Genomic DNA, 13,765 nt, shown 5'->3' on the forward strand with positions numbered 1-13,765 from the left:
GAATTTGTGACAATGTCATACCTCCGTCAATTTTTCTGTTAAGTGCTCACGTGGCTTGATTCGGGACATACTTTCTATTAAAAAATTATTAAAAACTAAAAAACAATTTTTTAATATTTTTTAAATATTAAAATAATAATAAAAAGCAAAGAAAAAAAAAACCATCAATTCGTCCCTCCCCTCCCCCTCCCTCCTCCTCTCTCTTCTCCCCATCTTTATTTTCTTCCCCCCTACCTGCAAACCCAAAAAAAAAAAAATTCCCCCCTGTCGGCGCGGAAGAAGGAGAAGGGAGAAGGAGAAGGAGGAAGAAGAAGAAGAGGAAGAAAAGGAGGAGGAAGAAGAAGAAGAGGAAGAAAAAATAAAAACAAAAATTTGAAAACCCATCAACACCCCCCTGCGGAAGAAGAAGAAGGAGAAGGAGGAAGAAGAAGAAGAAGAAGAAGAGGAAAAAAAGGAGGAAGGAAAATTTTGTTTTCTTTTTTTTTAAAACCATCAACTCCCCTACAAAAGAAGAAGAAGAGGAAAAAAAGAAGGAATTTTTTTTTTTTGAAAACCCATCAAACCCCAAATCCACCACTTTCATCCATTCTCCACATCCTCTTCCGCACCTATCCTCCACCTTCTCTGCTCACCCATCTTCCCGCCGGCGGGATCTGGGGTTTTTTTTTTTTTTTTTTTGGGTTGGAGGAGGGAGAAGAGTGTGGGTGTGGGGGGAAGACAAATTGGATCTTCTTTTTTTTTTTTTTTGTTTGTTGGGATTTGCAGGTGAGGGAAGAAGATGAAGATGAGGAGATGAGAGAGGAGGGAGGAGGGGGAGGGGAGGGACTGTGACATCCCACATCGCCCAGGGAAGTGATCTTTATATGTATATTCTCATCCCTACCTAGCACGAGGCCTTTTGGGAGCTCACTGGTTTCGGGTTCCGTGGGAACTCCGAAGTTAAGCGAGTAGAGCGCGAGAGCATTCCTAGGATGGGTGACCCATCGGGAAGTTCTCGTGTGAGTTCCCAGAAACAAAACCGTGAGGGCGTGGTCGAGGCCTAAAGCAGACAATATCGTGCTACGGTGGTGGAGCGGGCCTGGGAAGTGATCCGCCCCGAGCCGAGATGTGACAATTTGGTATCAGAGCCTAACCCTGGTCGCGTGTGTGCCGACGAGGACGTCGAGCCCCTAAGGGGGGTGGATTGTGACATCCCACATCTCCCAGGGGAGTGATCCTTATATGTATATTCTCATCCCTACCTAGCACGAGGCCTTTTGAGAGCTCATTGGCTTCGGGTTCCGTTGGAACTCCGAAGTTAAGCGAGTAGCGCGCGAGAGCATTCCTAGGATGGGTGACCCATCGGGAAGTTCTCGTGTGAGTTCCCAGAAACAAAACCGTGAGGGCGTGGTCGGGGCCTAAAGCGGACAATATCATGCTACGGTGGTGGAGCGGGCCCGGGAAGTGATCCGCCCTGGGCCGGGATGTGACAGGGACGAAATGAGGGTTTTTTTTTTCTACTTTTTATTATTATTTTAATATTTAAAAAATATTAAATAATTTTTTTTTAGTTTTTAATAATTTTTTAATAGAAAGTAGGTTCCGAATCAAGCCACGTTAGCACTTAACAGAAAAATTGACGAAGGTATGACATTGTCACAAATTCGTAAGATGCGGTATGACATTGTCAATTTTAAAAGATGAGGTATGAAACCGTCGTGACCCCAATAGTTGAGGTAGTTTTTTGTACTTTACCTTTTTTGTTTTTAATTTTACTTTTATTTATTATTTTAATATTTAAAAAATATTAAATATTTTTTTTTAGTTTTTAATAATATTTTATTAATTTTTTAATAGAAAGTGGTCCCCGTCTCTTGCCACGTCATCATTTAATAGAAAAACTAACAGAAAATTTGACGGAGGTATGACATTGTCACAAATTTGTAAGATGCGGTATAACATTGTCAATTTTAAAAGATAAGGTATGAAATTGTCGCGACCCCAATAATTGAGGTAGTTTTTTGTACTTTACCCAATTTTTTATTTAGAAAGATTCTTTGATAAAACGTAAAAGAGAAGTACAATGGCTAAAAATTTAGAAAATTCAACAAGTGAAAATTCCAACATTCAAGAGATGGGACTACGGTGATCCATGAGGCTAAATATGACAATAGGTGAAGTGGCACAACCACCACGAGAACCACCGCGGTGGCTACCATGATAGCCACCCGTGGGGAGGTCCATGGTGTCACCACTAGCATGACCCGAGCCGTGCCACCAAAGTAAGCCCAACGCAAGCCCGATGCATTGCCAAGCCGAGCCCAAGCCTCGCACTCGCGTGCATCACGCATCGAGCAGCCCACTATTGCAGCCCAGCTTGCTCCCGTCGAGCAACCCACTCTCATGGCCCAGCCTGCTCCTGCCAAGCAGTCTACTCCCATGGCCCAGCCTACTCTCGCGGCCCAGCCTACCCTATTGGCTTCCCAAGTAGCCCAAGTCGGCCCAAGACTATCTCAACCATTCGGACCTACCATCAAGCCGAGGGCATTTTAACCACATTTCTTCTCAAATTTGACATTTCCCAACTCAAATCTCACGCCCGAAGCCTACCACACTTCCATTGCTCAATGAGGTATATTCCTTCCAAGCTCTTCCAATCCAAATGGCGAACAACACCTGTCTCGACAAGTCATAGAGTTAACGAGCGCACTTGCACAACAGACGACCTTGGTGAATCAACTCTTGTAACGCACCAAGATCCAACGTGCCCCGGACGAAGTGTCCCGAAGTAGGACAAGGGCAGATGAACCTATCTACCAATGTCCGGGCAAGCGGCCCATCAACCAGCCATGATCCGAGCGTTCTAGTAGTTTACGCTCCCGCTTGGGTCCTTGGGATAACGTATATTTTCATCTTAGCGCGCAGAGGAGCGTATATTTTCGATCAAGCCTATGGATGAGCATACGTTCACGGTTGAGGTCACACTCCAATTATCAACATGGACAACCTTCCAAGCGAAGTGTTCATTCACAACTAGGCTTGCAAGGAGTATTCTCCACCTCACATTGGAGTAGGCAGCACAGCAGACGGAGAAAAACAGTCACTCAATCTAACTCAAGTTCAACCAGTAGCCTACGAGCAGCCCGTTCGCCAGCCAAAAACATGCCACATGCATCGCAGCCGCAACACAGACCAATCAAGCATAGGGAAGAGCGGCCCAAACCCATAGGTCAAGACCGGGGGCAGTCGAAAGTTCCACTGCCCCAACAAAGGCAAATTCAAGAAGAAGTTGAGAGGCTCCTAAATGAACGATTGCGTAATTTCCAACGTAATGAGGCTGCTGACGATGTGCTTCAACGAGACATTACCAACATAAACATGTCACCATTCACGAAGGAAATCGAGTTGACAGATCCACTTCGCAGGTTCACTATGCCTCACTTCATTCCGTACAAGGGAGACGAAGATCCAAATCGACATCTCAAGCACTACCGCAGTACCATGATCTTCTACAGGAACAACGATGCGCTTATGTGCAAAAATTTTGCCACAACTCTACAAGGCGAAGCACAAGACTAGTTTCACACTTTACCGCCGCAATCGATTCGGAGTTTCAACGAACTTTCCTTTGTTTTCACTAAAGAGTATTCGTCTAACCGCTCAATCAAAATGACATCCGACCATCTTTTTAGCATCGTAAAAGACCCTTGGGAGACAATTCGCGACTATGTCAAGAGGTTCAAAGCAGAGAAGGCAAAAATTGTTGGCTGCAATGAAGATATAGCAATGGAAACATTCAGAAATGGGCTTCCCACCGAACATCCTTTATTCGGAAAACTGATCATGGGAGAAGAACTGACCCTAGCAGCTTCGTATGCTTTGGCAGAAAAGCATGCACTATGGGACGAGGCTAAGCAGTCTAACAAAAACGAGTCGAAAAAGAAGCATATGGAACATTCCCGGACTAGAAAATACTCAGCGCCTGACACATTCACAAAGTTCACAATTCCAATCGGCCAAATTCTCTGCAAGCTCAAGAACAAACCTTGGTTATAAATGCCGCCACCCATGAAAGGCGATCTTACCAGGCTGGATCATACAAAGTATTGCGCATTCCATCAAGGACGGGGCCACACTACCAACAGCTGCCTGAAGTAGAAGCAGTAACTTGAGAAGCTGACAAATGAGGGCCGATGCGACGAGTATCTTGACAGGTCAACAAAATGGCCTACACAAGCAGAGGAAGTCTCCATCAACCCCTGAACCTTGTTTGGTTTTTTTATTTCCCCAAATAAGTTCGAAGTCTCAAGTAGCTCGACGAACAAGGCTTCACAAGCTGAAGATTATTCATCTTGTTATGCAGTTTCTACCTTCCGACACAGTTGATTTATTTCTTTATTCTTAATGAAGATTCAAGAAGTTATTCATAAGCCTGGCTCAACTGCTGTCCACAACAACTGCTCAACACCCTTTATGGGTCTACTCTCCAGTGCAAAAGGATAAACTAATTGCTCTCTGGTGAGAGAGGGTAAACTAATTCCCCGACACCCGTATGGGTCTACTCTCCAGTGCGAGAGGATAAACTAATTGCTTTCCAGTGTGAAAGGGTAAACCAATTCCCCGACACCCGTATGGGTCTACTCTCCAGTGCAAAAGGATAAACTAATTGCTCTCCAATGTGAGAGGATAAAATAATTCCCCGACACCCATCTAGGTAAGCTCTCCAGTGCAAGAAGGTCATATAGCTTAAAAGATCGAATACTTAAAGATTAACTAGGTAGCAAATAATCAGGGGGCAGCAACCATTTTTGCACTTAACAGTTCACTCATCTGACACTTCATCTTCAGCAGCTTCGATCTGGGTAGCTTTATCCTTGACTGCTCCATCTACGACAGCTGAGAAATCAAACTCAAGCAGTTTCGTCATTTTTGGCAAGCAGCCCAAACCGTTGCCCATGCCACGGCACTTCCTCGGCCCATGCTGAGTAGCACAAGCAATGGCCCATGCCACACCACCTCCTTGGCCCATAACAAACCAACTCCTAGCCTCTGCCAACTGATGTGCCGCACCACCCCGACGGCTGCCCCGTGGCAACATCTCCCAAGAAGAAGATAACGAGAATTAAGCTTTGCGGCATGAAGAAGACGAAGAAAGCAACGAAAGATGGTCCTTTGCACGGGTAAGTGTAGAAGATTGCTAGGGGAAAGGGAACAAATATCCTCTAAGCTTTCTCTCTCTTGTAGAGTAGAATAAATCGCTCTCCAAAGTTGATTTAACAACCCACTTAAGGTGAACTTAAATAGGCTTTGAGAGAAATTTATTTCCCTTTCCTAGAAGGATCTAATTTCATATTAAAAAGGGAATCTACATCAAAATAGGATGCAGTCCTAAGTTTCCTAGAGCAAGAAGATCTCTACACCTGCTGCCTTTTCCTACGAGCAACCCAGCAAGTGATAGGAGCATATTCATGCGACTTAAATGGCTTGTTGTCGTACATTTACGTTATGTTTCTTTAGTTATTTTAGTCCTTTATGCTTCTTTTGTGTGTTTTCAGGATCATAAGACGTGTTTGACGAAAGGATGCATTGTGGAGTGTTTTGGGGCCTTTTGGAGCACTATTGGGCTAAGGATGGATAGCTTATGCTTGGAGCCCAAGTGTTGGATGAAATTGAAGGCCTTGTATGCACCTTAGGACATAAAACAAAGGGCCTAACCTATGCATAAACCACCAAAATCAGCCATGCACACAAACCCAACCCATGCCGTGCCTTCCCTTGCCATTTTCAGCCATCACACTTCATCATTGCAGCCACCATTCACCCTAGTTGTCAATCACATACTTTCCCATTGTATAATTCATCCACATGCATCTTTAACCAACAAACAAATCAGCCACAACACACAAAAACAACCCATGTCGTGGCCACCCTTGCAATTCCAGCATTCCACCAAGTTTTCCTAGCTGTTTTGCACATGCATTTCCAACCCACATTCCCATTTTTAACCATTTAAAACACATGCATCTTCAAACATTTCCACCCACATGCACTTAATCATTCAACCACATTCACATATCACCCACACAATCTGCCATCATTCACACTAACACAAATCCACACTTTGCCGTGCATAACATTGACAATTCCAACATGCATTCATCATCATAACCTAGCTGTCAGTCTTTCCCTTGCCGTGCATTCTTCCCCCTTAATTCCAGCATTCCACATGCATTTCCAACCTAACATTCACCCACATGCATCCTTTAAACAAACCCAAACATGCAGCCACATATTCCCATTCTTGTCGTGGCTTTCCCATCACAATTCCAGCTTTCCAACCTAGCCACATCCACATGCATTCACTCATAATCATTCACTAACATTGCAGCCACATTTCCACCCACCTCCTAGCCGTCATGTTCCCTCTTATTTACCTATAAATAAGCATGCATTGCAGCCACAATTCATTCATTCCATTCACCACAACACAACACACAACACAAACACCATCCTTTGTGTCGTGCATCCCCTTCCATTTTCTGCATTTCTTCTCCTTCATTGCAGCCACTCCAACCATTCCCCACTCCATTCCACATACACCTAAAGCCCTAAACATATCCTTAGACCTTGTGCCACAACGAAGAGGAAGAGAAGAGGGCCTAAACGTTCATACAATTCAAGTTTGAGTTGTTGGAATGTTTAGGTGTTTCTTTGATTTCAATGTTTAATTTCAATTCTCTTTGTTTTGTACGTATGAGGAACTAAACCCCCCCTTGGCTAGGGGGAATTCGAAATATATGTTTATGCTTGCATTTTGAGTTGATTACTTCTAATTACGTTTCATAAGTTGTGAATTCAATTTGTTTTTTTAGTTTGATTGATAACTTATTTATGTATGTTTATTGAGAGTGCACGCTTAATTTTCATGCATGAATATGACGCTAGAATATAAGTGAGTTTCACCTAATAGTTACGAACTTATATTCACAAGTAGTGGAGGTTGCTTATAAACAATCGCGTTAAACGAATTCTTGGCATAAGTTTCATGCGTATTCCATAGTAACGAATGCCTCGTCAACACTTATAATTTTCATAGAGCGTAATGATTCTTGCTTGTATCTCTATTATGCAATCATGTAGGGGACTTGTGGGGAATGTTTTGGGTTGTCGTATGCAATCATCCAATTCAATAACGTTAGGAAGATTTGAAGGTTAATTAGTGCATCACGGTTAACTTGGGGTGTTGAGAATTCATGGTTTATTGAAATGCAATTGGAAATCGTTTTATTATGCAAGTGTAACATGTGTGGAGATGAACCCCTTAGCTAGGTTCCCATCCATTAAATTCCATCACATTCATATTTACATTCTGCTTTAATTTAATCTCGTCAAATCAAAACCCCTTTTTACTTTCTTGTTCTTTAGTGCTTAGAATCTGTTTAGTTTATGTTTTAAAATGTTTTGAATCAGGCCATAATCTTAAATTCGTCCAAAATTGGGTTTAAGGTCAGAAACTGCCTAGTTAGTGTTTTTAGGCAGTTTTGAGTCTTTTGAACTTGTTTTGAGTCTTTTGGTTTGTCTTAGTGTTTTAAAGTTTAGTTTTGCATTCTTTGAGTCTAGTATAGTGTTTTATATTGTGTTTTTACGTTTTTGAGTCAAATCCAAGTGATTAACAATCCCTCCTAATCCCCGGTCCAGAACGATCTCTACTTACATACTTACTACAATTTGACAAAAAGAGGGTTTAATTTGTGTGTGTAAAATTCTCGCATCAGCAAGTGTGGGGGCATCTGTGGAGCCAAAAATAATCAAGAGGCGACACGTGGATTTTTAGGTGAAGAGGACAAAATTACCCTCGAGACACACCGGGTTTCCTACATGCGAGCAGTGGAGAATCATCCATCAAACGAGTCAAGAGTGCCCAAAATAGGTAATAAGTTCAAATTTATCTCATTCATCTTTGCTCTATATCCTCTATAAGGAAATCATTCCATAACCTTCAAAACCTTTCCTATAAATTAAATTTGTTAGGCTAATTAATGGATTAATTCTTAATGGATTACCAAATTAATCACCATTACACCCCAAAAAACATCCAAGAGCCGGCCAATCTCTTCCAAAGAGGGCCGGCCATACTCTATAAATAGGACTCCATTTTCTTTGAAAGGGGAAGTCCACACTCTTGTAAAACTCCAAAAATTCTCCAAACACTTTTTCTCTCTAAATTCTAACTTTGGCATTAGAGGTTCTTCGGCCAAAGCCCCCCCCCCCTCATTCATCATGAGCGCGTGAGGCTCTTGGCCTTGACCTAAGGTGTTAATTGTTTTGTAGGTACAATTTTATCCAAGATCAAGAAGACGGAAATTTGCATCCACACAGCTAACTTCCCTTTCTCTCCTTTATTTGTCGCTCTCCCTCCCTAACATGACGGTTCATCTTTGACCGTCATTGCCATCAAGGAGAAAGAGAGAATGAGGTTGGGTTCAAGGTCGCCGAAGAAGATAGGGATTGAGGGTTGGGGTCGCCGGAGAAGGGAATGATTGAGGACTCACTAGTGGCATTCATATTCTCAACAAATGAATACCTAAGTATTGTCCTATTTACATTACCCATGTAATAATGGGCTAACCTTAGATAAGGGTTGGTACATTGGGTACTCACCGTAGGCGTGAGTTTTTAACATAAGTTGACTTTGGTGAATTATCGGGTTTTGTTACTATTTGGTTTCCTTGCAATTAGGTTAGGCTTTATTATTTATTCTTGCCATATTAGTTAAAGTTGTATTATATATCTTTGCCTCCTTTGCTAGAACGAATACACATTTGAAGAATTAAACCCAAATCGTTTATGAGAACGAATACACATTTCAGGAATTAAACCTCGGTTTAGCATTCACTAGTCACTAGTGGGTACCAAGTATTGTCCTATTACATTACCTGCTAGTAAATAATATATATCAAAATATATAATATTGGCTGGCATACATGATCCAGCATTAATGATTATGCATAGGGTCGGCAGGATTCTCCAGGGAGTTTGATGGGAGGAAGATCTAACATGGTCTGAAAGCCGGCCCTGGTGAAAACAACTGAGGGAGACGTGTCATGAGCATGAACAGCAGCAGTCGCAGTACTAGTACTGGTAGTAGCCTCTGCTGCTTCTGCTGATGAGAACCCCAGCACACTAGTACTGTAGTCCAAATAATCAAAAGGCAAGAGATCATTGTATTGATCATGAAGATGATGGTACGGGGGGTTTGGCTGGTACTGATGATCATGATTCTTTTCCAATTCCACCACAAAGTTCAAGTCATGCAAGTTGTTGCGAGTGCTATTATTATTGTTATGACTGTTATCCGGTGTTTGGAAACGGGAGAAGTAGTTGGCGAGCTCAGTCTTGCACTGTTTGGGAACAGTACTAGAACTACTGTTGCTGTTGCAATCTTGATCGAAGAGGGATTTGAAGAGGAGGGATCTGGAGAAAGAGGGTAATTGGTGGGTTTGGAAGGCATTTATTGCTGGGAAAGAGGAGAAGGTATCATGATTTTCTTGGTGAATTGGAGGAAGAGCTTGCAATTGTATTGGATTCTGATATTCAGGGCATGATTCTTGCAATAATAATGCTGGAGATGGATCCAGCAATGGAGGCAGATAATTGCAATTTGAAATTGCTGAAGCAGCAGCTTCGTGATCAAGTAGTGGGCTTTTCTTCTTCCCGGATTTGTGATTTATTCTGCATATCACCCATTCCTCCTGCAAAAACACAAGCATTTATTATTATTTGAGGACTACAATATCACAATTTCATAAATAACTAATTTAGATGATTAGTTAAGAGATCATTTGAGAATCATTTGTTTTCATTTTACAATTTTGCTTTTTGGTTTTCATTCTTTGAGAAGTGGAATTGAACGTTGAATTTTGAAAACTCAATAAAATAGTTATGAAACAAGTTTTTAGTTTTCACAAAATAAAACCATCCTAAGCTAAGTAAATAATTTATTAAGGGTAAGAAATATGGCAGCGTTCAACTTTTTCGCACCAAGACAGATGTATAGCAGGTTAATTGTTTTTTTGAGTTAACTGGTAGTGTTAGTGGGTTAAAAATTAATTTTTTTTTTTTTTTTTTTTTTTTTTTTGTTAAAAATTAATTTTTTGGAAAAATAGAACTCGTGAGAATCGAATCGACACCGATGCACTTGAATGCTTTTTTAACATTGCGATAAAGCGCGCGATCATATAGTAGGTTAATTGTTAAATCAATCAAATCGCATTCCACTGGTGATGAAAAGGTAAAGTCCACAGATAATAAAAAGCGACAATGGTTTAGTGAAAATACCGAGTAAGCAAATGTCAACCCCGGAAAGCGACAAATGAGAGGGTAAAATATGCAGTTGCAGCAGGTGAATCTATAAAACGCAAAGCTAAAATTCCAACCCCTCCCAACGCCCTAGAGTGTAGATTAGACAGGTAAATTGGATTCCCACGTACAAACACGGGGAAACTTAGGTCATAGGTGTGCATGTGCACGGGTGGAGGTAGGGGTTGTGGGTCCATACCTGGCAGTCGTGGCGATAGGACGAGAAGTGGCCGTCGAGACGGTACTCATGCATGACCCACTTAGTCTTGTGGCCCCTCGGAGCTCTGCCCTTGTAGAAGACAAGGGTCTTCTTCATGCCAAGTAGGGCTCCGGTCGACGCACTGAAGACCTGTCTGTCTTTGCCGGTGGCCTTCCAGTAGCCGGCTCCGGTCGCTCTGTTGGTTCTCATCCCCGTTGGGTACTTCCTGTCCCTCAGGCTGAAGAAGTACCACTCTCTCTCTCCCATCTTTGCCACGTCTGCATCCAACCCCATCATCAACAGTTAAATCACATGAAACAAAGAAAAGACTTGGATGAAATAAATTCATCGCCCCACTAATAATGTTTGCTATATGAACAGTGTGCATCTTTAAAACATCACCGAAACAATAAACTCGTTTCATACGATATTTTGCATGATACATAATTGTATGAATAGATAGCTGCTTAACATAGCCTAAGTAACTAAAGTAATGTTATTCATATTATGTTTTTGTACCACGTTTTCATATCATTTTAAATGACATCTGATATGGACAACCACATTATTTGAAAAATTTGCAAAATTCAAGAAAATGAAGGAGAAATACTCCTCGTATACTATAATCATCATTTAATTAACTAATTTTTCTTAATTATTAGTTTATTAAATAATAAACTAAATTTAAAAAAAAATCTGATTAATTCAAATAATGTAATTATTTACATCAAATGCTATATAAAATAATATAAAAATACGGTACAAAACAGGAATGAATATCATTAATAAGCCAAACTAAAAACAGACGACACATTTATGAAGTGATTGAAATTTGTCAGATCCAGCATTAAATAATGAGGTGGATGACTGCTCTGCACTACTGGGTGTGCAATTGCAGGAGGAGATAGATTTTCTGGCCAGAGCCATAAATATTTTGCATATTCAACTGCCAAATATATATACATATACATATATTTACATTCAACTGAACAAGGAATGCATTAACCGTTGGTCTGAGATCTATATGAGATAAAATGATTGTTTGTCTTGCTTCAATCATAATAGAACATTTATTACTTGGATTTGCTAGATATCTAATTAATTTTTCTCAGTCAGTACACTGATATTTTTATATTAATAAAAAAAAAATTTCAACAGCATCGCCAATCTAATTTGGTATTAAATTATTTGAACATAAGATATTTCACTTTCAAATGAAAAAGAATATCATCAAATCATAGTACTGAGCAGTAGATATCTAATGAATTAATTACCACAAATCCCATCTACAGTTTTGAGTAATAACATAATTTACCAACTAATTAATTTAAGACAAACTAATGGAAAATAATTAACCCGAAGATAAATGCATAGGAAGAACTAGTCAAATTGATTAAAATAGCGTACTCAGTCCTCTACACCCAAAATCGAATCGCAGCATAATTTAGATGAATTTTCTTCGTGGACTTTGTATACGAATGAACTAACTTAATTAGCTCATGCAGAAATTGCTAAAAAGAAAACAAACAAACATGCATTTAAATTTTCCCACCAATAAAATAGATATATAATATTATACATTTGACATCAGAAGAGAAATATTTAAGAATAGCGCTAGCTGAGGATATATACCTGGCAGCTCCCATGGTTCGCATCGGTTAAGGTCGACCTCAGCAATGCGGACGCCGCGGAAAGAGCCGTTGTAGACCTTGGAAGCCAGATAAAAGGTTATGAGCTCCTCGTCCGTCGGATGGAACCGGAACCCTGGTTGAAAACCTTGTCCGTTTTCATCCTCCCCACTCATCAGCTCACTCATAACTTCTTCCATTCCCATTCCCAACATTATATAATCTAAATATATTTTCCAAACCAAATATAATACTGATTAACTAAAGCAACAGACTGCTCTGGATGTTCTTAACTCTTTAATGTGATGAAGGTAAAGTGATCGTTGCAATGCATGTATAAAGGAGAAGAGTCTGGGATTTGGATAGGAGGGGGCGGTGCACTAAAACCGAAAAATAATGCAAATATATAGCGAATGGATCATCAATGAAAACGACTCCTAATTGTAAAAGCAAGAGAGATTGTTGTGTGATCAGTGTAGATGATGAGTGTTGAGTGATGAGAGAGGAGGACTGGTAGGAGTAAATGCAAAAGCTGTTTGCAGAGATTCATGCGTGCGTGTGTGAGTATATCTTTCTTTAACAGCTATTTAGGCAGTAGGTACACTAGCTAGTCTACGGTCCCTGCCCTAGCCTGTATTAACATTCAACAGTGACGCCATACATATATCATCATTTGAACAGATAATATAAGATTAACTATATTAAGTAATGATTATTCTCTTTCTTTAAACAATGATTGATGTATAATTTTAATTAGGTGAAATAGTAAGTACTAGACTCTTTCGAAATAGGGACCTTTTATAAATTTTGTGTTATTTTATATTATTTGCATAATATTTTATAATTTTAGTAAATAATTGACATTAAATAATGAAATGATAGAGTTCATAGAGAATTTCACTTTAAGAGAATATTTCACTAATTTTATGTTATTTGCATAAACAAAATGCTAAGAATACTCTCTCAAAGTATGACTTTCTATAATGTCTCCGTTATCTCATATTTTTTGTAAAATATTTTTTAAGATTTGCACGAAAGTTTGCTATTATCATATCCGTTTATCAAGTTAAAAAAATGAATCATCGTGGTTATCTATACCCACATTAATTTCTTTCACCCGGCTCGTTTGTGGATGATATCACTTGATTAACATAGCTCTATTTAATAAAAAAACAGGGTTACGTTTTTTATATATATATTTTTTTTCAGATTCCGCAAAAAGATTACTACTCGATTCACGACTTCTATGAAAGCACTTTGATCTGATAATGAAAATGAATACATGAATCATGAGTTGAACAAGTATTTGGATCAACTATCAACGTTTCTTTCTTTGTGTATTTTTATTTCTATTGCTCTCCATATCCTTTCGTACCATGATCTCCTTTGTGAGGATGAACGCAGAGCTAAGACGCCGCATAAGCTAGTTAATTATATACTTTCGTACATTCGTCTTTGTTATCGATCAACAACCAACTAGAGTGTAACTTGGATTACATATATGATATATCATTACTTTAGGAAAACTTTATTCGAGCCTATATTTTGTATCTCTACACTCATTTTAAAATTTTAATGTGAATATTTGTTGAAGGTTTTA

General features: G+C 39.8%; 1 protein-coding gene across 1 annotated transcript; it reads right to left on the reverse strand.

The window, feature by feature from the left end:
• Positions 1 to 8,807: 8,807 nt before the first annotated feature.
• LOC137709888 (protein CUP-SHAPED COTYLEDON 3-like) lies at positions 8,808 to 12,705 on the reverse strand. The gene is made up of 3 exons (XM_068448868.2): positions 12,170 to 12,705; positions 10,538 to 10,815; positions 8,808 to 9,731 (listed from the first exon to the last, which is right to left on the reverse strand). Exons 1-3 carry the CDS (start codon positions 12,378 to 12,380, stop codon positions 8,982 to 8,984), a joined length of 1,239 nt encoding a protein of 412 aa, XP_068304969.2. The 5' UTR covers positions 12,381 to 12,705; the 3' UTR covers positions 8,808 to 8,981.
• Between the last annotated feature and the right edge of the window lie 1,060 nt (positions 12,706 to 13,765).

The sequence above is a fragment of the Pyrus communis genome, chromosome 6 (genome assembly GCF_041283825.1).
Source record: "Pyrus communis isolate YQ-2024b chromosome 6, ASM4128382v1, whole genome shotgun sequence".
Classification (NCBI taxonomy): Eukaryota; Viridiplantae; Streptophyta; class Magnoliopsida; order Rosales; family Rosaceae; genus Pyrus; species Pyrus communis.

What these genes read in the sequence shown, in the direction of transcription:
- LOC137709888 (XM_068448868.2), bottom strand. Translation starts at nt 12,380, where the DNA reads ATGTTGGGAATGGGAATGGAAGAAGTTATGAGTGAGCTGATGAGTGGG. An exon ending in CGAACCATGGGAGCTGCCAG is followed by an intron (nt 10,816 to 12,169) that starts GTATATATCCTC and finishes GGTTGGATGCAG; the next exon opens with ACGTGGCAAAGATGGGAGAG. An exon ending in CCTATCGCCACGACTGCCAG is followed by an intron (nt 9,732 to 10,537) that starts GTATGGACCCAC and finishes GTGTTTTTGCAG; the next exon opens with GAGGAATGGGTGATATGCAG.